General features: G+C 41.2%; 1 protein-coding gene across 7 annotated transcripts in view; it reads left to right on the top strand.

Moving 5' to 3' along the window:
- MYO7B (myosin VIIB) overlaps window positions 1-24,586 on the top strand; it is a 222,068-nt gene that overhangs the window by 173,408 nt on the left and 24,074 nt on the right. For 6 of the 7 annotated variants that reach the window (XM_056564675.1, XM_056564676.1, XM_056564677.1 and 3 more), the window contains 8 exons: window positions 8,086-8,294; window positions 9,541-9,722; window positions 11,872-11,996; window positions 14,869-15,026; window positions 17,943-18,096; window positions 18,383-18,538; window positions 19,250-19,355; window positions 22,457-22,570. In XM_056564675.1, coding sequence (XP_056420650.1) covers window positions 8,086-8,294; window positions 9,541-9,722; window positions 11,872-11,996; window positions 14,869-15,026; window positions 17,943-18,096; window positions 18,383-18,538; window positions 19,250-19,355; window positions 22,457-22,570 — 1,204 coding nt within the window. Of the gene's footprint in view, window positions 1-8,085; window positions 8,295-9,540; window positions 9,723-11,871; window positions 11,997-14,868; window positions 15,027-17,942; window positions 18,097-18,382; window positions 18,539-19,249; window positions 19,356-22,456; window positions 22,571-24,586 lie in introns of those variants that run through there. The other variant, XR_008891050.1, reaches the window with a different exon arrangement.

Genomic DNA, 24,586 nt, shown 5'->3' on the forward strand with positions numbered 1-24,586 from the left:
TTTATGTACTATTGTGGATCTACTGTTTACATTATACTTTCCTATCTGGACTGCTACTCATTTGTAGTTACAGCTTACCTTGGCATTTGCTATCCATGGTGTTATTTAAACTGTGCCATCTTTTGTGCATAATTTTTAATGTACTTTTTATATGTTTGTATTTGCCTTAATAAAGATTAGTGTCATACTTTCTATTACTTTCATTGTCTCTAGTAATTTATTTTTGGTGTTTAGTTTCTAGTATATTACTAGTCCCTATTTTCCCTGAGTGGCCTTGTTGTACCACAGGATGATTTTTGATGATGTACACTACTATAGAACGTATGTGGGGTGGGGGTTATTGATGTGCTGGGTTTGCAAGATGTACTGTGAGCACAAGTATTTTGCATAAGGGATTGCTTCCCAGGACTTTATGGGTGGTGCGAAATAAGAGAGAAGCCTTGATTTACCTTTCATGCAAGACGTGGACCCTTTAGAGGAGACAGACAAGCTCACAGATTACAGGTACACAACACAGGCTCTCTCGCTCTCCTGCACATGTCATTAGCTAAGCCCCATCACGACTTCTGTCCTGATCTCTCCTCTGTTACTTGAGAAAGACTGAACCTGTGAACCTCAGTGAACAGCAGATAGCAGGGAAATGTGATACCTAGGACATAGACATTAGAGCTTTCCAGTGTAAGGGTACGTTCACACTTACAGGATCTGTTGCATATTTTTGCAGCATATTTTCTGCAGCTGATTTTGCTACTCATTGAAGTTAATGGGTAGCAAAATCAGCTGCACAAAATATGCAGCAGATCCTGTATGTGTGAACCCTAAGGAGTTATTTTTGGTATATAAAATGATTTACAAATATATTAGAAATCACCAAGGATATCGAAAAAACAGCAATCATTTAAGCAGTAGACATTTACCATGGCAACAGGAATATGATTTTTCTTTCTTTTTGTTTGTTTTATTTATGTGTTTGTTTGAATTATTGTGCAAGGAAACCCATATTGTTCTGGTGCTCTGATCCCATTTACACCATGACATGACAATTGTAAACTCTACTGCATCACCCTTACAGATTTTGGGGGTAGTAAGGCTGCAAGATTTCGGCAAACAGGAGAGACAGAGAGGGGCATTTACTAAGGGGTTTAGTCATTTTTTTCTGACTATTTTTGGCGCAAAATTGTCGCAATTGCGCCTACCCTATAAATTGTGCAACTTTCCCTAGCAAGAGCTAGTAAGTCAAATTTTTTTTCCCGCTTAATTTACGCAAGTTTTCAGTTTTTACTTGCAGTGGTCAGGAATTTATTAACTGAGACAGTCGCAGTTGCGCAATAAACTGTCGCAACGGCCGTAAAAATTGACTAAATTTACTCCAGCTCCAACATGGAGCAGGAAAAGCTACTGCCGCCCGGGCTCCGACATACTTTCTCCCCGCTACCCTCACTGCGCTGCAGTGATTTATATCCCCCCCTCTCACCTGCCAGCGCCACACAACTCCCATCTGTCTCCCAGACTACAAGTCCCAGCATGCCCTTACAGTGAGGACACGCTGGGAGTTGTAGTCTTGTAGCAGCGGGAGCTGAGCGGCGCGGGCGGGAGACAAGGGGGGGGGGGTAGCGGGGAGGCCGTATGAGGAGCCCGGGCGGGAGACAAGGGGGGGGGGGGGTAGCGGGGAGACCGTATGAGGAGCCCGGGCGGCTGCACTGTAATGTCAGCCCGGGCTCCTGCCCTGAGAGCCATAGGCTTTGGCTGTCAGGGCATGCTGGGTGTTGTAGTTTTGCAACAGCTGGAGGGCCACAGTTTGCAGACCACTGGTGTGTGGTCTGTAAACTGTAGTCCTCCAGCTGTTGCAAAACTAAACAGCTGAAGGGGACCGGCAAAAACGTTCACTTACCCTTCCGAGGCTCCAGCGACGATCGCTGACGGAGATCGTCGCGCGGCAGTGTCGCGCGGCAGTGTCGTGCAGCGCTGAATCCTACGGAAGCCGGTAAGTTGCGCAAGCTTCCCAACCAGGGTGCCTCCAAATGTTGCAAGACTACAACTCCCAGCATGCCTGGACACCCTTTGGCTGTCCAGGCATGCTGGGAGTTGTAGTTTTGCAACAGCTGGAGGCACCCTTGTTGGGAAACACTGGCCTAAAACAGTGTTTCCCAACCAGGGTGCCTCCAGATGTTGCAAGACTACAACTCCCAGCATGCCTGGACAGCCATTGGCTGTCCAGGCATGCTGGGAGTTGTAGTTTTGCAACAGCTGGAGGGCCACAGTTTGCAGACCACTGGTTTGTGGTCTGTAAACTGTAGTCCTCCAGCTGTTGCAAAACTAAACAGCTGAAGGGGACCGGCGAAGACGTTCACTTACCCTTCCGAGGCTCCAGCGACGATCGCTGTCGGAGATCGTCGTGCGGCACTGTCGCGCGGCAGTGTCGTGCAGCGCTGGATCCTACGGAAGCCGGTAAGTTGCGCAAGCTTCCCAACCAGGGTGCCTCCAGATGTTGCAAGACTACAACTCCCAGCATGCCTGGACAGCCAAAGGCTGTCTAGGCATGCTGGGAGTTGTAGTCTTGCAACATCTGGAGGCACCCTGGTTGGGAAACACTGTTTTAGGCCAGTGTTTCCCAGCCAGGTTGCCTCCAGATGTTGCAAAACTACAACTCCCAGCATGCCTAGACAGCCTTTGACTGTCCAGGCATGCTGGGACTTGTAATTTTGCAACATCTGGAGGCACCTTGGTTGGGAAACACTGTTTTAGGCCAGTGTTTCCCAACCAGGTTGCCTACAGATGTTGCAAGACTACAACTCCCAGCATGCCTGGACAGCCTTTGACTGTCCAGGCATGCTGGGGCTTGTAGTTTTGCAACATCTGGAGGCACCCTGGTTGGGAAACACTGGCCTAAAACAGTGTTTCCCAACCAGGGTGCCTCCAGATGTTGCAAAACTACAAGTCCCAGGTTGGGAAACACTGTGCCTGGCCTCCGCCCCACCTTACTGTAAGGGCATGCTGGGAGTTGTAGTCCTGCAGCTGGGGGCAGGGGACAAGCTTGTCACTTGCCCACACATCTCCTGCACCACACAACTACAACTCCCAGCATGTCCTTACTGTAAGGGCATGCTGGCAGTTGTAGTCGTGCGGGGCGGGAGAAGTGTGAGCAGGTGATAATAAATGTACTAACCCATTTTTTTTTGTTTTCTTCTCATTTCAGATCCGTGTATCCTGTGGACTCCTTCGGAATCGGTGGACTACTTCGATGACCAGCGTTTTTCTTTGTTTGATTTTAATAAAATGGTTAACGAGGGCTTGTGGGGGAGTGTTTTTTGTAATAAAAAATTTTTAAAACCTGTTGTGTTTTTTTCTTACTTTACTAGACAGGCTTAGTAGTGGAAGCTGTCTTATAGACAGAGTCCATTACTAACCTGGGCTTAGCGCTAGCCACAAAAACAGCTAGCGCTAACCCCCTATTATTACCCCGGTACCCAACGCCACAGGGGTGCCGGGAGGAGCCGGTACCAACAGGCCTGGAGCGTCAAAAATGGCGCTCCTGGGCCTAAGCGGTAACAGGCTGGTGTTATTTAGGCTGGGGAGGGCCAGTAACAATGGTCCTCGCCCACCCTGGGAACGTCAGGCTGTTACTGTTTGGTTGGTATTTGGCTGAGAATGAAAATAGGGGGGACCCTATGCGTTTAAAAAAAAAAATATAATAATTAAATATATTTAAAAAACGCATAGGGTCCCCCTATTTTTATTCTCAGCCAAATACCAACCAAACAGTAACAGCCTGACGTTACCAGGGTGGGCGAGGACCATTGTTACTGGCCCTCCCCAACCTAAATAACGCCAGCCTGTTACCGCCTTAGGCCCAGGAGCGCCATTTTTGACGCTCCGGGCCTGTTGGCACAGGCTCTTCCCGGCACCCCTGTGGTGTTGGGTACCGGGGTAATAATTGGGGGTTAGCGCTAGCTGTTTTTGTGGCTAACGCTAAGCCCGGCTTAGTAATGGACTCAGTCTATAAGACAGCTTCCACTACTAAGCCTGTCTAGTAAAGTAAAATAAAAAAAAACACAACAGGTTTAAAAAAAAATTTATTGCAAAAAAACACTCCCCCACAAGCCCTCGTTAACCATTTTATTAACATCAAGCAAAGAAAAACACTGGTCGTCGAAGTAGTCCACCAAATCCGAAGGAGTCCACAGGATACACAGATCTGTAGAAGAAGTAACCAAAAAAGTGTAAGTACATTTAGGGAGAAAAAAACTGTGTTAAAAAAATGTAATAAACACACACACACACACACACACACTAAACGCCGTTTACCACTTCTGAGCCATGACTACAATTTACAGTGATCCCTCAACTTACAATGGCCTCAACATACAATAGTTTCAACATACAATGGTCTTTTCTGGACCATCGTAAGTTGAAACCAGACTCAACATACAATGCTACAGACAGTCCAGATCTGTGAAACGTGTCAATGGCTGGAAGAACCAACCAATCAAAATGGGCATTCACTGGTAAAACCCCTGTATTACTGAAGTGTATGCACTGACTGGTGTCTGGTATTACATGTTCTGTACACTTTACCTGTATCAGGGTTAGCTGCTCTTTTGGACACCAAGTGAGGGCGACTCCATTACTTGTTTGGGACATTGCCTGTACTGTACAGGACCCCTGAAGAAGCTCCTGTCCTCTACATAGACCAGTGTTTCCCAAGCAGGGTGGCCCCATCTTTTGCAAAACTACAACTCCCAGCATGCCCGGACAGCCTTTGGCTGTCCAGGCATGCTGGGAGTTATAGTTTTGCAACAGCTGGAGGCTCCCTGCTTGGGAAACACTGACATAGACAGTAATTTACAGCTCCCAGCAGATCTTTCTTACTTTTATATGTAGGGATTTGCTTTATCTATATTAGTTATCTACTTATTTTTCTTTGTCACTTTTTCCTATTTTTGGATGACATTTTGGTGCCTTTAGAACCAATTACCAGGTTTCCATAGAGTTATGGTCTCAACATACAATGGTTTCAACTTACAATGGTTGTCCTGGAACCAATTAATATTGTAACTTGAGGGACCACTGTAGTTACTGAATTATTTAGATGTGGTGAAAAAGCTAAAAAAAAAAAACCTCAAAAACAAAAGATCCAGAAGGAAACCAGCAGCCAAACCTATTCAGACAGCAGGAAAAAGGAACAGACTATTTTTTCTACTACATGAAGTAAATTTCCCACTTTTGCCTATGTGTGCCAAATTTATTAACGCTGTGCAACAATTTAGTAAATTTGTCGCACATAGTCAAAAATGAAGTAGAAAAAAACTGGGTAAAAACCAGACTACATAGTAAAAGATTAGTAAATGCCCCTCAGAGAGATATAGCAGACCCGAATGTCTTACAGACAAGTTCTTAGTACTGCAGGCACAGTTAATTATAAGGGTTCTCACATGCTAGTAGGGCACAACTCTTGGTTACACAAATTCCACAACCTGGAGCCGATTGCTATGTTATCCTGCACTCTGTGCAGTTCCTGAGACCTCCTCACCGTCTCACTATGGTCAGCAGGGGCACCTGCCAACTAGTCTGTATGTTCGTGGGGAGAACTCTCACCCATGCTCTGGAACCTTTGTCTTAAAGGGGTACTCCGGTGGAAAACTTTTTTTTTAAATCAACTGGTGCCAGGAAGTTAAACAGATTTGTAAATTACTTCTATTAAAAAATCTCAATCCTTGCAGTACTTATTAGCTGCAAAATACTTCAGAGGAAATTCTTTTGTTTTTGGAACACAGTGCTCTCTGCTGAATCACGAGCACAGTTCTCTCTGCTGACATCTCTGTCCATTTTAAGAACTGTCCAGAGTAGGAGAAAATCCCCATAGCAAACAGATGCTGCTGGACAGTTCCTAAAATGGACAAAGATGTCAGCAGAGAGCACTGTGCTCGTGATGTCAGCAGAGAGCACTGTTTTCCAAAAATAAAAGAATTTCCTCTGTAGTATTCAGCAGCTAATAACTACTGGAAGGATTAAGATTTTTTAATGGAAGTCATTTACAAATCTTTTCAACTTTCTGGCACCAGTTGATTTAAAGAAAAAAAGTTTTCCACCGGAGTACCCCTTTAAAGGTGTTTTCCCTTGATTAAGATGTACACCCTGTCCAAAGTATAGAAGCTAAGTGTATAACCAGGGGGGCGGTTAGGGCGGGAGTATGGTCCTGGGGCCGGAAAGATGGTCCTGGAGCCGGGAAGATGGTCTGGCGCACCATCCCCATTGCATATATACCCTTACCAGTTTTAGGCGCCTGTGACTCACTCACAGCACCGCAGGGGGGAGGGGGATGCTGTGTGCACGTACACACAATGCGCACATAGGCCTCCCTTCCCCCTGCACCGCCGTGATTCACAGGCGTAAAGGCCAGGGCGGAGATTTTAAAAATAATAATTGCAGGAGCGTCACGGTACCCCGGGCAGGGCCTGACGGAACCCCAGTTGGGAATCACTGCCCTAAGAAAACACCAAATTGCCTTTTAGCATGCATTTAAAATTCATTCACTAAACAATCTGTAGCTCAACCTTTTCTGTGTTGCTTAAAATATGAAAGTGATCCTCTAATTTGTAGCTCAAAGGGGTACTTCACTGGAAAACATTATTTATTTAATCAACTGATGCCAGAAAGTTAAACAGATTTGTAAATTACTTCTATTAAAAATCTTATTCCTTCCAGTACTTATCAGCTGCTGTATACTACAGAGGAAGTTCTTTTCTTTTTGAATTTCCTTTCTGTCTGACCACAGTTCTCTCTGCTGACACTTCTGTCCATGTCAGGAACTGTCCAGAGCAAGAGAGGTTTGCTGTGGGAATTTGCTCTTACTCTGGACAGTTCCTAAAATGGACAGAGGTGTCCGCAGAGAGCACTGTGGTCAGACTGAAAGGAAGTTCAAAAAGAAAAGAACTTCCTCTGTAGTATACAGCAGCTGATAAGTACTGGAAGGAATAATAAAAAAAAGGGTAAATAAAAGATGGGCATCTTTTATTTACCTTTTTATTTATTTATTATCATTCTTTACATAGTATAGGGTTTTGGTATGTCCTATAACAGAACTATAATAGAGTCCTGATCCTCTGAGTTGTATCTCTCTCTGTGTATATGCTTTAGGTAATCTGAGCGGCAGTGTTAGGCATGGATATGATTATATATAAAGAAGATTATTTATAAATTGTTGTGACACTCCCGCTCAGCATTACTTTTAAGGAACAAACAGTAAAACTTGTAAAACTCTATTCACACCTGCGGTAGTTCATATGCGTTTTCTATGCAAAAATTATTATTGGCCGAAAATTCATATGGATATGTGTTTTTCGGCTACCGCTAGAACACCCGCAATTTAGAATTGAGTCTTTTTGTCCAATGTTTTAAAGTTTTTTCTATAAGGAATATAAACCTTTTTTAAAATAAGTCATATAGGGGTCTTTCTAAGGGTTAATGGATATGTAAACCTTCGCCAAGGGCTAATTAAGCACCTGATGTAGGTGGGGAGGGTCATCCCGGTACTCGGAAATGACGTTACCCTTGTAACCCTCTATATAATGATGTATGTTCCATCTTCTTGTTGTATGACTAAGGCTCTCTAACGAGCTGAAACGCGTCACGTGGTTGACTATGTCTGTATGTACCTTGGTGTTACCTGAATAAACTATTCTATTTCACGTGAAGCAGCGCTGGACAATCTTTCATTACTTGACAATATACACAATAAACCCATTACTTGACAGTGCCTTTTAACAATGGATTAAATTTAAACATCACTTAATAAGGAGAAATACATAAACATGTCATATATACATAAACATGTCATATATACAGAAACATGTTTTTTTATATAAACAGTCAGTATAAAGAGTATATGAGTGATTTAACTTGTCAGTGTTAAAATTCAGTTCTACTGTATATATTAAGTGTTCCATGTCCTGGGGTACAAAGAGTGGCAACATGTAGTAATATCAAACTTCTACTCTCTTCATGAGTTTTTTTTGTATAATAATAATAATAATAATACTATTTCATATCAATGCATTTATAGTAAATCGAATTATATTTTTGCAGGGCTGAAAAATCATTTGGCCAGTGCTGTGTTCTACATACACTGAGAGGAGACCAATTTGTTCTAACTTCACAGAACAGTGAGGAAATTGCAAAGCTGCTTCTCTACTTCTTAGATGGCCTGAAGGCGAGATCTTTGTATGCAGTAGCTCTGCAAGACAGCTCCAGGTCATTGACAGACACATTGGGATCAATTAAAAAAACAATAACAGGTATTAGAGTTCCTGTTTAATGGACTAGATTTATGGCATAGGTTTTGAAGGATCATTTACAGTATAATCCTACATGTTTAAACACATTTTAAAGGGATATTCCAGAATCTATTATTTCTTTAGCCTTTGAGTCCATGATGCCAAGTTGTAATACTGTTTAATATGCTCTTTTTTTTCCTTTGCTTTGTCCCATTTTAGATTCACATCTAACTATAGTGCAAGCCTTTTTATTTTACTGTTTTCTCTGACCTTCCTCTAGCATCCAATGCTGCCATAGACAATATGTCATACGTTACATGGTCTCCAGGGGGCGTGGCTATGCTACAGTGGGTGGATAGCTTTACTTCAGTAAATTCTTTCCACTCTGCCATCTATCCACCCACTGCAGCATAGCCATGCCCCCTGGTGACCATGACATAGTGTTTCTGTCCACATGGTATGCTGGGAGAGGTTAGAGACAACAGTAAAATAAAAAGACTTGCGGTATAGCATTTTCAGGTGTGGGTCTTGTGCATGAAAACAGGACAAAGTGGCGCACGTAGGTAATGGAAGCATATTACACATTATTACAGCTTGGCATCATGGGTTCATAGGCTGAATAAAGCAAAATCCTTTAAGGGCAGCGTATTTGATGCTGCAGATGTGCTGCCGCTACGAGTGGACACATAGAGCTACAGGGAGCAGGGAGCTCGCACTGCGACTCCTGGCAGCACATCTGCAGTGTCAAATACATTGCGGATGCGCTGTGTGTGACCCTACCCTAATGCAGATCTGTATGTTACTGCATTGAAAGCAGCATTCAGACTTATTCTTTTTCTTCCTGCAGGATTTACCATCGGCTTTGGCTAAAAAAAAAATAAAAAAATAAAAAAAAAAAACTTCATCAAAAACTGCACTGGCAGTTTAGAGAAAAAAAAATCTTTAGTGGCAAATTTTCACATGAGTGGAACATTTCTGAACATGAACAAAGATATGGACACTTTTGCCAGTATTTCACTCCAGTTTTTGAAGCCCAAAATCAGGAGTAGAACTGTATCTGCAGTCTATGGCAGATGTATGCAGCTGTATAGGCATACCGTTGTATATGTCTGATTATATTATTGTAAGGACTGCTTCACTGTCCCACCAAATGTAAATCTCAAATGCAGGTCAATAACATAGTTATCAAAACCTATTGATTGAATCACGTTTTTTTTTCTGTACATTGTCAGAATTCAAATGCACAGATTTTCATCTCTTTTCCTAGATGAGCCGGACCTGTTAAGCTTTCGGAATGGGGATCTGCTTCTTCTTAATAGAAGTCCAGAACTTCAGAATGGGCCAAATTGGACCTATGCGCAAAACGAAAGAACTGGAAACAGTGGTGCAGTACCTTTGGACGCCATCTATGTTGTACCAACCCTCACCAAACCTAGCTCCGAAATACTGGTAAGCAAACAAAAGAACAATACTGTAACATTGGTCCAAATGTATTAATCATTTATTACCCATTTTTTGTATGTAGTGGAGGTGGCAAGAATTGTACTTGGAGAGAACCTGGTACATTGAAAATTCATGCCAACCTGAAGCCATAGTGTTATAGAGCAGGAGAAGCTAAGCATATTGATATAAAGGTTTGTAGGAAAGGGTCCAGGAGGACTTGTCATTTATTCATAGAAATCTCTGCTTATTCTGTGCTACGTAGTCATCTAGACATGACCACCCAACCCAGAATGAGCAGAGGTTTACACAAATAAATGATATGTTCTCCTGGGACTTTTCTCACAACACTAAATATCGATCTGCTCAGCTTATCCTGCTCTATAAAATGGCTTCAGGTTGGCCTGAATTATCTCCATAAGTCTAGGAACACACTGGCCCAGATTTATCAATCTACCTAAAACCAAAACTTGTCTGGTGTTGCCCATAACATCCATAACAGCTCAGCTTTCATATCTTAACATGCTCTGGTAAAATTGAAGATGTGATTTGTTGTTTTGGGCAAAACTAGACCATTTTCGTAATCTGGGTCAAAGTGCGTATGATTTCCGTCATAGGTGTCTGTCAGCATCTCGCCAAGAACAGACTGAAAGAAGCAAGTGCCATTCATTTCTTTGGTCTGAACAGGCAACTTTCCTCTACTATATGATATTTTAACAGGGCTCATAGGTGTGGTCTGCTGCACTATTGAGTGCTGTAAAATACTGTATCAGCAGAAAGCTGCCCCAACAGAATTATTGAGTGACTTTGTATGGGACTTTGACATCGGCATCCTGTTCTTGGCTGGATACTAATAGAAACCATAAACGCAGTGTGATCCTAGCCTGAAATGATGCCTGAAGATTAGACTGTATGTTGACCGGTTCCCTTTAATTTATTAAAAGGCTTATGCATCTTCAGAAATTTATTACAACTGGAAATGGCTGCTAGTTTAGGAATATTTTACTACCCTGTTTCCCCGAAAATAAGACAGTGTCTTATATTAATTTTTGCTCCCAAAAATGCGCTAGGTCTGATTTTCAGGGGATTTCTTATTTTTCCATGAAGAAGAATCCACAGTGTACAGTGGATTATTTAGTCTCTCCCCCCCCCCCCCCCCCCCTCAGCATCACCCTTGTGCCAGTGGATTTAATCCACTGGCACAGAACAGGGGTGAGGCTGGTGGGAGGGGAGAGTCTAGAGAATCCAGTAGGGCTCATGAGTTCCCCCCCCCCCCACCTCACAATCCTCCCCTTTACCAGACATCACCCTCCCCCCCAGGCACGCCTGTGTGTCTGTGCCTCACATTGCCCGCCTCCTGCCCCGCACGACTCACTGTCGCAGAGCGAGGAGCAGGCGGTGGCTACCGTAGTCCTGGTGTGACGGTGCGGGTTCTGAAATGACGAGTGATGTCCCCCTGAGCAATGTCAGGGGCATCACTCATCATTCAGAGAGCTGGCCGCCGCAGTTCACCACAGCTCATTGCTAAGGTACAGAGAGGTCTGATGTTGATTTATTTTCTGGGTGTGGGGGCTTATGGGGCCTTATATTCTGGGAGGCCTTATATTCGGGGGGAGCCCTTATATTTAGCCAGAATGCAAAAGGAACAATAGGTCTTATTTTCGGGGGATGTATTATTTTCGGGGAAAGACGGTAGCTATAAGTATAGCACAGTAAAACCTTAAAATAAAATTTAGCAAAACTAAAATTTAGTTCAAAGTATGTTTCCTGCAAAACCATGCCCACTTTTCTTGTTATTTTTTAAATTTTTTCAGAAGAGAAAGGTTGCTTAAAAGTGTGCAATACTGTCACGCATTGAATGCACAAAGAAACGGTATAAACAGAAAAATAAATGTGGACCGTTCTGTAGCTTGTGTACATTTGTTCAGGCTATTCTGTCTGAGACAAAAGCTGTGACAGCAAGCAATTACAGCTTTGAAACCATTTGAGAAATGGAACCTGAGCTATGAATGGTTGCTATGGAATAATCTGTTTTTTTGTCTCAGATTAATGAATCTAGGTAGTTATTTAGAGATATAACTTTATGCATTACACTCATTTATTTACTGTATTTGACCATAGCTATTTATTGACTACTGTATGTAATTTTTTTTCTTAGAGAATGATTGCAATGTCTCCAGAACAGCGGAAATCAGAATTAATTGGTTCTTCATTTGATGATTTTGGCCAACAAGAAGTAGTTAAGCCATATACATTAGAAGAATATTCCATGCAGTATTTCAGGTACAAAGATTTTAAGTACAAAATATATAGAAGCAAGAAGTACCGTGTATAACAGATGTAGAGTACAGTGTTTCTAGATGTGCTGAATAGTTTTGTTTTTTTATACTTTTTCAGTTTTATTTAAAGAATATTCTTAAATAATAATCATACATTTTTACTTTAAACAGACACTGTCAGATCCAAAAACGTTTTATATGTTGTTACTGATGAAAATTAACCCCTTGAGGACTCAGCCCATTTTGGCCTTAAGGACTCAGACAATTTAATTTTTACGTTTTCATTTTTTCCTCCTCGCCTTCTAAAAATCATAACTCTTTTAAATTTTCATCCACAGACTAGTATGAGGGCTTGTTTTTTGCGCGACCAGTTGTCCTTTGTAATGACATCACTCATTATATCATAAAATGTTTGGCGCAACCAAAAAACACTATTTTTGTGGGGAAATTAAAATGAAAAACGCAATTTTGCTAATTTTGGAAGGTTTTGTTTTCACGCCGTACAATTTCTGGTAAAAATGACGTGTGTTCTTTATTCTGAGGGTCAATACGATTAAAATGATACCCATTATTATATACTTTTATATTATTGTTGCGCTTAAAAAAAATCACAAACTTTTTAACCAAATTAGTACGTTTATAATCCCTTTATTTTGATGACCTATAACTTTTTTATTTTTCCGTATAAGCGGCGGTATGGGGGCTCATTTTTTGCGCCATGATCTGTACTTTTTTTTGATACCACATTTGTATATAAAAAACTTTTAATACATTTTTTATAATTTTTTTTTAATAAAATGTATTAAAAAAGTAGGAATTTGGGACTTTTTAAATTTTTTTTCGTTCACGCCGTTCACCGTACGGGATCATTAACATTTTATTTTAATAGTTCGGACATTTACGCACGCGGCGATACCAAATATGTCTATAAAAAATGTTTTTTACGCTTTTTGGGGGTAAAATAGGAAAAAACGGACGTTTTACTTTTTTATTGGGGGAGGGGATTTTTTTTTACTTTTACTTTTACATTTTTTTACATTTTTTTTTACACTTGAATAGTCCCCATAGGGGACTATTCATAGCAATACCATGATTGCTAATACTGATCTGTTCTATGTATAGGACATAGAACAGATCAGTATTATCGGTCATCTCCTGCTCTGGTCTGCTCGATCACAGACCAGAGCAGGAGACGCCGGGAGCCGCACGGAGCAAGGTGAGGGGACCTCCGTGCGGTGTTATGAACGATCGGATCCCCGCAGCAGAGCTGCGGGCGATCCGATCGTTCATTTTAATCGCGAACTGCCGCAGATGCCGGGATCTGTATTGATCCCGGCACCTGAGGGGTTAATGGCGGATGCCCGCGAGATCGCGGGCGTCGGCCATTGCCGGCGGGTCCCTGGCTGCGATCAGCAGCCGGGATCAGCCGCGCATGACACGGGCATCGCTCCGATGCCCGCGGTTATGCTTAGGACGTAAATGTACGTCCTGGTGCGTTAAGTACCACCTCACCAGGACGTACATTTACGTCCTGCGTCCTTAAGGGGTTAAAGACATTTTGTAATTTGGTTGTTTAAAAATGTTTGAATATTTAATAAAGGGCTCCTGAAAATCCCACCACTAGGGGTCCTCATACCTACTGGGACATTAACCAGTCCTGCAGCAGTAGCTTGTCCATGAGTCATGGACAAGAGATAACTCATGGACAAGGCTTCATAAGCAGACACACCAATCACTTCCCACCACAAGGGAAGAACACGCCCGCTTCCCCTGAGAGGATTTCTAACACTGTGAGCTAATGAAAAGAGATATTTTTATAATAAATATAGACCTATAGCAAAAAAAAATGAAAAAAACTTTTTCAGGAGCGGTCATAGGCTTTTTCACTGTTACAGTACTGGAATTTTCCAAGAAAGAAAAATATCACTTACACTTGGTGAGTGTTTTTTTTTACAAACCACTCACATATGAAAGACGCTTGGATATACACACTCCGAAATCTCTATATGATTCTCATCCGCTGCAATCCCTTTTGGTCAGGTCTCCATCCCTCCGAAAAATAAAAGCAAGAAAAATACAAAAAAAATGGGAGAGCGAACCAGATCAATATTACACACAAACACATGCAGTGATTAGGGGTTTCCACTTACTTCACTGAGAGGGGCTTTTCGTCCAGTAAACCCCCCCAGTCCTGCAGACTTTGAAATCAGAGCCTTGATCCTTTTCTCCAGATGGCTTAGGGAGTAGCCGGACTTTTTGCAACGAGGAAAGCACCCAACAAATACTCCGTTCTCAAGGTAACAATTTATTTTACTACATTTAAAACAAACATAACATGTAAAATAGTGCACTAGTACATATAGATCCGACGCGTTTGTTCCCCTTCCTCAGGGATATGGTGTCCTTGGATCAATGATCCTCTTTATACTCCTTCCTTTAACCTCCTTGACCCCAGAAGCACTTTCTCATAGGGTAATATACAAAAAAATAAAATGTATCTGATAAAACCATTATTAATTGCGGACGTTCTATACATTCATTAAAACCATTCGGGACTAAAGTATTCAATCTAAAAATATAAAAGCTTTCTCTTTTACATAGGGTGGGAAATCTACGTAGATTACTGAAGTAAGTGGAAACCCCTAATCACTGCATGTGTTTGTGTGTAATATTGATCTGGTCCGCTCTCCCATTTTTTTGTATTTTTCTTGCTTTAATAAATATAGGTGATAGAGGCATAAACTTAGATGTACATGGTCAGGATTAGGTACTGTGTAACATCTTACATTTTTTTTTGTGAGATCTGACAGGGCATGCTCTTAAAGTAAAAATACTGTATAGTGTATGTTATATTATGTATTTGTTGCTATCCTCAGACCTCCAGAACCTGAGAGTGTATCAAAGGCCTTTCTACAAAGAACTCGTGGTAAGTCACAGCTCTGGGCTTACTCGAGAGAACCATTAAGACAGCCCCTGCTGCGAAAGGTTTGTGAGGTGGCTGATCTGCGTGATTACGCATGCCAGGCTTTCATTGATATCCTTTATTTATTCAGTGGACAGGTGACATGACATGGATGATATGTAGTAAAATATAGCATAACATGTCTCTTATTCATGTTAAAAAGGAGTTTTTATTTATTATAAAATACTTTTAACCCCTTTACTGCCCTAAATCAGAACAAATGTTTGGTGTAAACAACTTAACCACAATAGTTGCCAAGATATATTAGTTATTCATTGCTGAAGTACCCTAGATTCTCATTTTGTAGTATTCCATGGAATGCATAGCTTATCTCTAAGTAGTACTCACAGTGTTCTTATATGGTGTTTTAAAGGCTAGGGAAATATTTTCACTGTTTTTTTTATTATTATTAATTTGTTTCCTTAATAAAAATGTAGTACATTTTTAAATAGCCCTTATTAAACATTGTTTTTACCACTTTGCTACTCAGAGAGAGATTATTTAATTCCATTGGAAAAGTGTATGTTTTGTATGGACTTTCTGCCCTCCCTCTCCCTTCTTAGCAGCAGATGTACGATTACATTGTGAGTTTGACGAGGGAGTATAGCAAAGGCCACAGCCTCTCCATACTACATACTATCTGCATCTGACACCCACCAGTAATGACCAACCTCAGAGATCATGCCTATGCCTGTCATTTTGATGCCAAGATCATTAACCCCTTAAGGACCAATCCCATTTTCACCTTAGGGACCAGGCCAATTTTATTTTAGCGTTTTCGTTTTTTCCTCCTCGCCTTCTATATCCATAACTCTTTTATATTTCCATCTACAGACCCATATAAGGGCTTGTTTTTTGCATGACCAATTGTACTTTGTAATGAAACCTCTCATTTTACCATAAAATGTACGGCGAACCCAAAAACATATTTTTTTAGGGAGGAAATTTAAATGAAAACCACAGTTTTGCACATTTTGGAGCATTTCGTTTTCACTGTACAATTTACAGTAAATATTTTGTGGGTCAAAATGATTAACAGGATACCCATGGCTATTTACTTTTATATTTTTGTACCGCATAAAAAAAATCTAAAACTTTTTTGTACAAAATCAGTAATCTAAAAATCGCCCTAATTTGACCACCTATAACTTTTTCAATTTTCCGCATATAGGGCGGTATGAGGGCTCATTTTCTGTTATTGATACCACATTTGCTTATATAAAACTTTTAGATAATTTTTTATTAATTTTTTGGGGAATAAAATGGGACCAAAAAGCAGCATTTTTGGATTTTTTTTATTTTGTACGTTTACGCCGTTCACCGGACGGGATCATTAACATTATATTTTGATAGTTCAGACATTTACCCATGCAGCGATACCAAATATGTTTCTAAAAAAAAATTTTTACGCTTTTTGGGGGTAAAATGGGAAAAAAACTTACATTTTCATTTGTATTGGGGGAAAGGATTTTTCACTTTTTTTTTACTTTTTATTTTTACATTTTTCAACTTTTTTTTACACTTTTTATGTCCCCATAGGGGACTATCTATAGCAATTGTTTGATTGATAATACTGTTCAGTGCTATGCATAGCACATAGCACTGATCAGTATTATCGGCTATCTCCTGCTCTGGTCTGCTCGATCTCAGATCAGAGCAGGAGACGCCGGGAGACGGACGGAGGCAGGTGAGGGGACCTCCGTCCGCCATTACAGAAGATCGGATCCCCGCGGCAGTGCTGCGGACGATCCGACCATCTATTTTAACATGCGCATTGCTGCAGATGCCGTGATCTGTACTGATCACGGCATCTGAGGGGTTAATGGTGGACATCCGCGCAATCGCGGATGTCGGCCATTACTGGCAGGTCCCCGGCTGCTGATAGCAGCCGGAACCTGCCGTGTATGACACGAGCACCGCTCCGATGCTCGCGGTCATACACAGGACGTAAATGTACGTCCTGGTGCCCAAAGTACGGCCAAACCAGCGCGTACATTTACGTCCGTGGTCGTTAAAGGGGTACTCTGTTTTTTTTTTTTTTTTCTTTTAAACCAACCGGTGCCAGAAAGTTAAACAGATTTGTAAATTACTTCTATTAAAAAATCTTAATCCTTCCAGTACTTTTTAGTTGCTGAATACTACAGAGGAAATTATTTTCTTTTTGGAACACAGTGCACACAGTGCTCTCTGCTGACTTCACGAGCACAGTGCTCTCTGCTGACATCTCTGTCCATTTTAGGAACCTTTCCAGAGCAGCATATGTTTGCTATGGGGATTTTCTCCTACTCTGGACAGTTCTTAAAATGGACAGATATGTCAGCAGAGAGCTCTGTGCTCGTGATTCAGCAGAGAGCTCTGTGTTCCAAAAAGCAAAGAAATTCCTCTGTAGTATTCAGCAGATAATAATTACTGGAAGGATTAAGATTTTTTAATAGAAGTAATTTACAAATCTGTTTAACTTTCTGGCACCAGTTGATTAAAAAAAAAAAGTTTTCCACCGGAGTACCCCTTTAACAATTGCTGCATCTAGACAGTCTTGACATGCAACATTGGTTTGCGCAGTGGTCCAATCAGCCCCTCTGTGCCAACCAATAGTCATGGCAGCCCAAGGACTATGCTAGGCCTAAGTGGCTGCTGTGACAGATCTACTAATACAGCCTGTCTATTGCATTGATCTGTGTAAGTAATGAATTGGTGAAAATTGGAGATCACAGTACATAGGTAAAAATGATTGCCCTGCAAATTTGCACAAATGCATTTTTTTTTTCAACTAGTCATGCAAAAAAGAAAAAGCTCTCATAAAACTCTGTCATTGGAAAAAAAAAATGATACTAAAAATACCATCACTTTAAACCACTCTATGAAAAAAACAATTGTTCTGTATCGCATGTAGAATGGTAAGTAGAATCAGGGATTTGTTTGTTTTACATATAATTACCAATATTTAAATTCTACAATTATAGTTTATTTGACCTTAACATATCCTACCTATTATGAAATACATGGGAGACTATCCATCAAAGCAGTCTCGCTCCCCAGTAGAACTAACAGATCAGATATTCTCTGGCCCGGTACGAGAGGAATCCCTTAGAGATGAAATTTACTGCCAAATCCTGAAGCAAATGACTGCAAATAGCAACAGGTAAACCATACATTTTATATATACATTTATACTGTGTGTGTGTGTGTGTGTGTGTGTGTATATATATATATATATATATATATATATATATATATATACATATATCAGTGCTTTGTGTGCAAGTCATTGTGGTAAATTATTATTTTTTTTTCTATTTTCTGATTTCTATAAAACATTAAACATGTTCACCCATATCATAGGCTAGCTAGACTTGGTTCTAGAAAATATTAAAATCCCTAATTTCAGTGGTTTCTACATTATCTCTATTTTATTGTTTTTCTTCCAGTTATAGTTTAAGCAGTGGATGGCAGCTTCTTTGGCTATGCTCTGGGCTTTTTCCACCAAGTAAAAATTTGCTTGTTCACGTTCAGAAATTTATTGAAAATCGTCAAAGGGAACCACTATCGAAGGAATGTAAACGAAGGCTCCAAAGAGTACTACAGTAATTTCATTTCTAGTCTTATTTACAACTATATTGTATAATTCTAAAATATAATTATGGAAAATACAAGTATCACATATGATATCTCACTGAACCTTACTCCCTCCATAATAAATGTAAACCATCCAATTACCCACACAGTATCTTGTATAAGAATAAAATCCATCCAAAGCGATGTACAGAATTAATTGACAGTGTAGTATAACATATAATGAAATAATACAATCTGTGTAGATTTTTTTTTCTAGTGTAGCTGATGTGTTAAAGGGGTACTCCACTGGCCAGCGTTCAAAAGTAAATCTTCCGAACATTGTTTTTGCGCTGCATGGGGTCTGCCCCTTATGGCATAATGACCATGCCCCTCAATGCAAGTCTATGGGAGGGGGCGTGACGTCCGTCACGCCCCGTCCCATAGACTTGCATTGAGGGGGCGTGGCCGACCCATGCTGCGTGAAAACAGCATTTACTTCCGAACACTGGCCAGTGGAGTACCCCTTTTACACATCAGCTCCCCTAGAAAAAAAATCTACACAGATTCCATTATATGTTATACTACACTGTCAATTAATTCTGTACATTGATATGTGCTTTATGATACATTTCCTTTCTCTTCATATGATCCTCCGTAAAACGTATTTGTACATTGTGTAAAATAGAATTTGATTTCCTGGACATGTTACTGACTGACTATATTTTTGTCATGTTTCAAAGAACTGGCCCAAGAAAACAGCCTCCTCACCTGGTAGAAGTTGAGGCCATCCAACAAATGAGCACCAAGATCTACCATAAAGTGTTCTTTCCAAATGAAACAGAAGAGGTATGAGTGTAATCCTACTATAGACCCATACACTGCTAGGGTACAGCCTACCCCTACTGGCACTGAAAATCTTTTTAGGATAAGGTTTCTTTCCAGGCCTAATTTCTTTATTCTTCTGTAATATACTAATGCTATGTATATTATACACTGTGTAGAAAATACATGTGCACTTTGTTGTAATCTGCAAAAAAAAGGTCATATTTCAGCACGCATATTTTAAATGCAATGTAAGCACTGCCTTAGGATGTGCTATATCATTGAAATGATCACATTTTTATTTATTTTTTTTATTATATAATTGTTATAAAACTTCTCAGCCTTAGGCTAGGTGCACACTACAGAATTTCCGAGCAGAATTCCGTTTTAAAATTCCACTGTAAAATTACGGTGCAGCGGAATCCTATTGTTGTCAATGGGATTACGTTGTACAGTTCACACTATGGAATTTTATAGGCAGTTATTCACCAAAAGAATGATCTAGACCGTTCTTTAGGCTGAATCTGTGCTGCAGGCAGTGCCATCTATGGGGACGGAAATGTCCGCACAGTCCTACCGCTGAATGATTCAGCCGGGCGCACTTGGAATCTCCAGCCGTAATTTTTCCGGCCGTAAATTCTGCAGTGTGAACCCAGCTTTATGGTGCCATAACTCAATAAAGGGTAGTTGGCCAAATCATACACTTCCTTAAAGGACAACTGCAGCGGTATAACACTTATCCTCTATCCACAGGATAGGGGATAAGTGTTTGATTGCGGGGGGTCCGACCGCTGGGACCCCCCTCGATCTCCCTAATGGGGCGCAGCCATTAGCGCTCATGGTGACGTAGCGTCGACCTAGAGGTCGACAGTGACGCCCCGTCTCCTCCCCGTCCCCATACAGTTCTATGGTGGAGACGGGGAGGCACGAACGCTGCCTCCCCGCCTCTCCCATAGAGATGTATGCAGGAGGCGTGCCGGCTGCAACGTCATGCTGCGGCTGGCATGCCACCTGCACGGGACCGCCGCGGCCCCGTACAGGAGATCACAGGGGGTCCCAGCGGTCGGACCCCCCGCGATCAAACACTTATCCCCTATCCTGTGGATAGGGGATAAGTGTTAATCACGCTGCAGATGTCCTTTAAGTTCCTTTGCTACCACAGGAGATATTTTGCTGCCAGAGGTGTCTAGTAGCAGTTTATTCCCGTCTCTAGATTGTAAGCACATACATGCTTGGCCTAGCTCAGCATACATTTGTATCAGGGGAGAGAATAGTACAGTGTACAGTTGACACCTATTAAAGGTATATGGGCAGCTTTAGTGTGATTTTGCTTTTAAAAATTTGTATATTCTCAATAAAAAAAGACAATGGAGTCATATTCAAAACTCTTCACATTAAAAATGTCATGTTTCGTGGCAACATTTTGGCACGAAGAAGTTTACATCAGATATTCAAAGTGTTTTACATGAGAATTATCCAAGGTTTACACTAGTCACACCAATTGTTCAAAAGTGGGTGTGGTTATGTAAATTTCATGTTTTACATTATACAGTGTTCCCTCAACATACGATGGTAATTGGTTCCAGGTGGACCATCGTATGGAGGCACATACAGACAGATGCTCAATGATACTCACATGTCCCTGACGCTCCGGCCCATCAGTATGCTGCTTCAACCCATCAGTTTGCTGCTCCTGCCCATCAGTTTACCGCTTCGGCCCGTCAGTTCGCCACTCCTCTGATGCCGTATCACTACGTCACCACTGCCCTGCACCGCCATTCTCCGTCGCCATCATCACGTCTCCACTAACGCTGCCCCTATTGGATGACTAGGCGGCGTGAGCAGTGACGTGATGACGGCAACGGAGAGCGACGGCGCAGGGCAGTTGCAGCAGAGGAGTGGCGAACTGACGGGCCGGAGCGGCGGGAACATGTAAGTATCATCAAGTGTGGCACATTAAACGGCTCTCCGGCGGCAGCTGAAGCAGTCAGCGCTGCAGGATAGCCGTTTTTGCTATGGCCCCGACACACAGAAGCATTGTATGTTGATGCTGTTTTCAACATACAATGGCCTTTTGAGAGGCCATCGTATGTTGAAACGATCGTATGTCGGGGCCATCGTATGTCAGGGGACCACTGTATTTTCAAAGGTGTGAGAGTCCATTTTACATCAAAAATTTCACACCAGCTTTTTGCTAGAAATCACAGAAATGGTTGTAGTTTTTTTCTTTAGTTTTTTTGGGTTTAAATGTGTTAATCAATTATTTAAAAATAATTATTATTGGAAAATGTTATAAATAATTTTTTTTTCATGGTTACTGCACCTAAACTCACATTTAAAGGGGTACTCCGGCGCTTAGACATCTTATCCCCCTATTCAAAGGATAGGGGATAAGATGCCTGATCGCGGGGGTCCCGCCGCTGGGGACCCCCGTGATCTTGCACGCAGCAACCCAGTTAAAATCAGTCCCCGAAGCATGTTCCCTCCGGGTCTGATTACAGGCGACCACAGGGCAGGTGGTGTGTGACATCACGCCTCCGCCCCCGTGTGATGTCACGCTCCGCCCCTCAATGCAAGCCTATGGGAGTGGACAATCAGACCCAGAGCGAACATGCTCCGGGGACTGATTTTAACTGGGGTGCTGCGTGCAAGATCACGGGGGTCCCCAGCGGCGGGACCCCCGCGATTAGGCATCTTATCCCCTATCCTTTGGAGTACCCCTTTAAGCCCTAGAAATGTTTTATTTTTACAGTTATCGCTTGTCTGGGCACTAGTAATCATGGAATATTATATGAGATGCTTCCGTCAGAATTTTCTGGGATGTAAAATATGGCGGCAAAATCGGCAAAAAATCCAATATGATGGCAACAAAAACTTTTCCAAAAAATTCGGCAATTTTTGGTGCAAAAAAAATAAAGTGGTACGAAAATTAACTCTCACATATTTTCAAAGCAGCACAAGAGACCTTTGAAAATATTAGGAGAAAAAAAAGTGTAATTAATATCGCTGTAACAGAAATTACAGTAGTTTTTTAATATCTCCCCCAATATGTACAGACATGCTTTTAGATCAGATGGATCCAGTAACCTATAGTAATATCTATGTAATGCCTCTTATTTGTATAGGCCTTTGAAGTTGGCACAAACACTAAGGTGAGAGAGGTGTGCCAGGATATCTCTAACAAGCTACAGCTCAGCTCCTGGGATGGTTTCAGCATCTTTTTAAAAATAGGGGACAAGGTGTGTCAAAAAATTCTTTATTTTAACATTGTCATTAAAAACAGCTATATATTTGAAGTTCATAATATATATTTCTTATATTATTTTCTTATGGAAACAAAAGTGTCATTTTTGCTTTTTAACATTTTATTAAGATGTATAATTTTCATAGCCAAAATAACATGTAAACTTCGTGATAATCTGAAGGTTACTGCTGTAAATGGTGCAAATTACAAGAACAGAGTGGTATTGGTGCAGGGGTGTGGAAATGTAAAAAAAAAAAACTACTTGTCCAAAGGACTAGAACGGAGCACAATCTACTTGTCCCTTGTTGTGGTCAACACTTTTTACTTCATTTTTTTTCTGGGATATGATGTTATAAACATAAAAAAAAACTCAATTCTGTGATTTTTTTTTTTTTTTACGTTAACACCTTTGACTGTACGGGATATAAAATGTTATTTTTTTAATAATTTGAACAATTACGTACACGTGCCAATACCAAATATGTTTATTTTTATGTGGAAAATGGGAAAAGGGGGGTGATATGAACTTTTAATATGGAAGGGGTTAATGGCTGTTTTTTAAAACTTTTCTTAAACTTTTTTTAATATACTTTTTAGGAGGAATCATTTAGATTCCTCATACAGATCAATGCAGTTCTATTGAACTCCATTGATCTGTGCTCATTTGGTTGAGCCTGCTCAAGACAGGCTCAATCAAATCAGATCTATGGGGGCAGCCATGAATACAGAGGTAAGCCCTCCAGCTACCTCCATATTGATAGACCCTGCTAGACCACCAGGGATAGTTATAAGAAACCTTTAGACTCCGCTGTCAACTTTGACAGCGGCGATCTAAAAAGGTTAATAGCCAGCCGTGGCGAGTGGCGCATGCCTGGCTATTAGCGGCCGTCGGGTATGGAGCGGGCTCGAGCCAGGAGCCCAATCCGTACACCCTGAGTGCCGGTGTGAGGTGCAGACTTGCGTCCCATGCAAGTCTGCACCGCTCCTCCCGTCAGTCTGCACCTCGCACCGGCGTTCTAAAAATAAAGTTGGTCCGGCCCTGCTAGCCCGATACAGGGCTAAATGTATGAAAAATCACTTACACAACAAGTATAAGGGTAAGGCCACACAGGCAGCTGGCAAGTGGCTAAATCGCATCAGTGATATAGGCAAAAAATTCACCATAATTTTGGTACAAAGTGGCATGCTTTCTAAATTGTTATTGGCCAAATGATTTCACAGCTAAACAGCAATCTAAAAGTTTTTCTAGCAACACTGAATAGTCACTTGGTATTGTTAGAAAAAAATATATTTTCTTAGCTGCAAACTTGTATGCTTAATAATTATATATTTGAAAACCACACAACTTAGGGGAAAGGGGTTGTTCAGCAAAAGAAACAACCTGTGTATAGTGTAAAAAAGTATAATTAAGCAACTTACTATTATAAAGTTGTAAGCCATATTGCACAGATCTTCCCTTATCAGCTGAGCTGTCTGACTTGTATCTGTGACATCAGGTCACACTCTCTGAAAGCAGAGCTCCCATCCCTGCTCCACCCTCCCCTCCTGTCTGCTCAGAACAAGACCATTGATGTGAAGAAAGGAGCTCATATTACTGTTCATTAGATTTTAAGGCAGCAGGAAGCTCTGCTTTCAGAGAGTGTGACATGATGCTACACATGAGAGCAGAGCTGATATGGAGAGATCTATGCACCATAGCTAATACCATTATATTAGTATGATGCTTTATTATACTTTTTGACACCATACTCAGGTTGTTTCTTTTGCTGGATAACCCCTTTACAATTGCATAAACCTATACCATGGCCTAAACCCAAGGTTGAATTCACATGCATAATATTTTAATGCCAAAAGCATACCTGTCATATCACAGAAAAATGTGTCTAGCTTCTGTATTTGGCTCACAAATTTCTCCTTTCTTCTGCTCATTCATTCTGATATCCACTGCTCAGGAAGGGCGTGTCCGAGGCAAGCATTCAGCCTGCCCTCACTCGCCATGCATTCGCTTCCT

Source organism: Hyla sarda, chromosome 3 (genome assembly GCF_029499605.1).
Source record: "Hyla sarda isolate aHylSar1 chromosome 3, aHylSar1.hap1, whole genome shotgun sequence".
NCBI lineage: Eukaryota > Metazoa > Chordata > Amphibia > Anura > Hylidae > Hyla > Hyla sarda.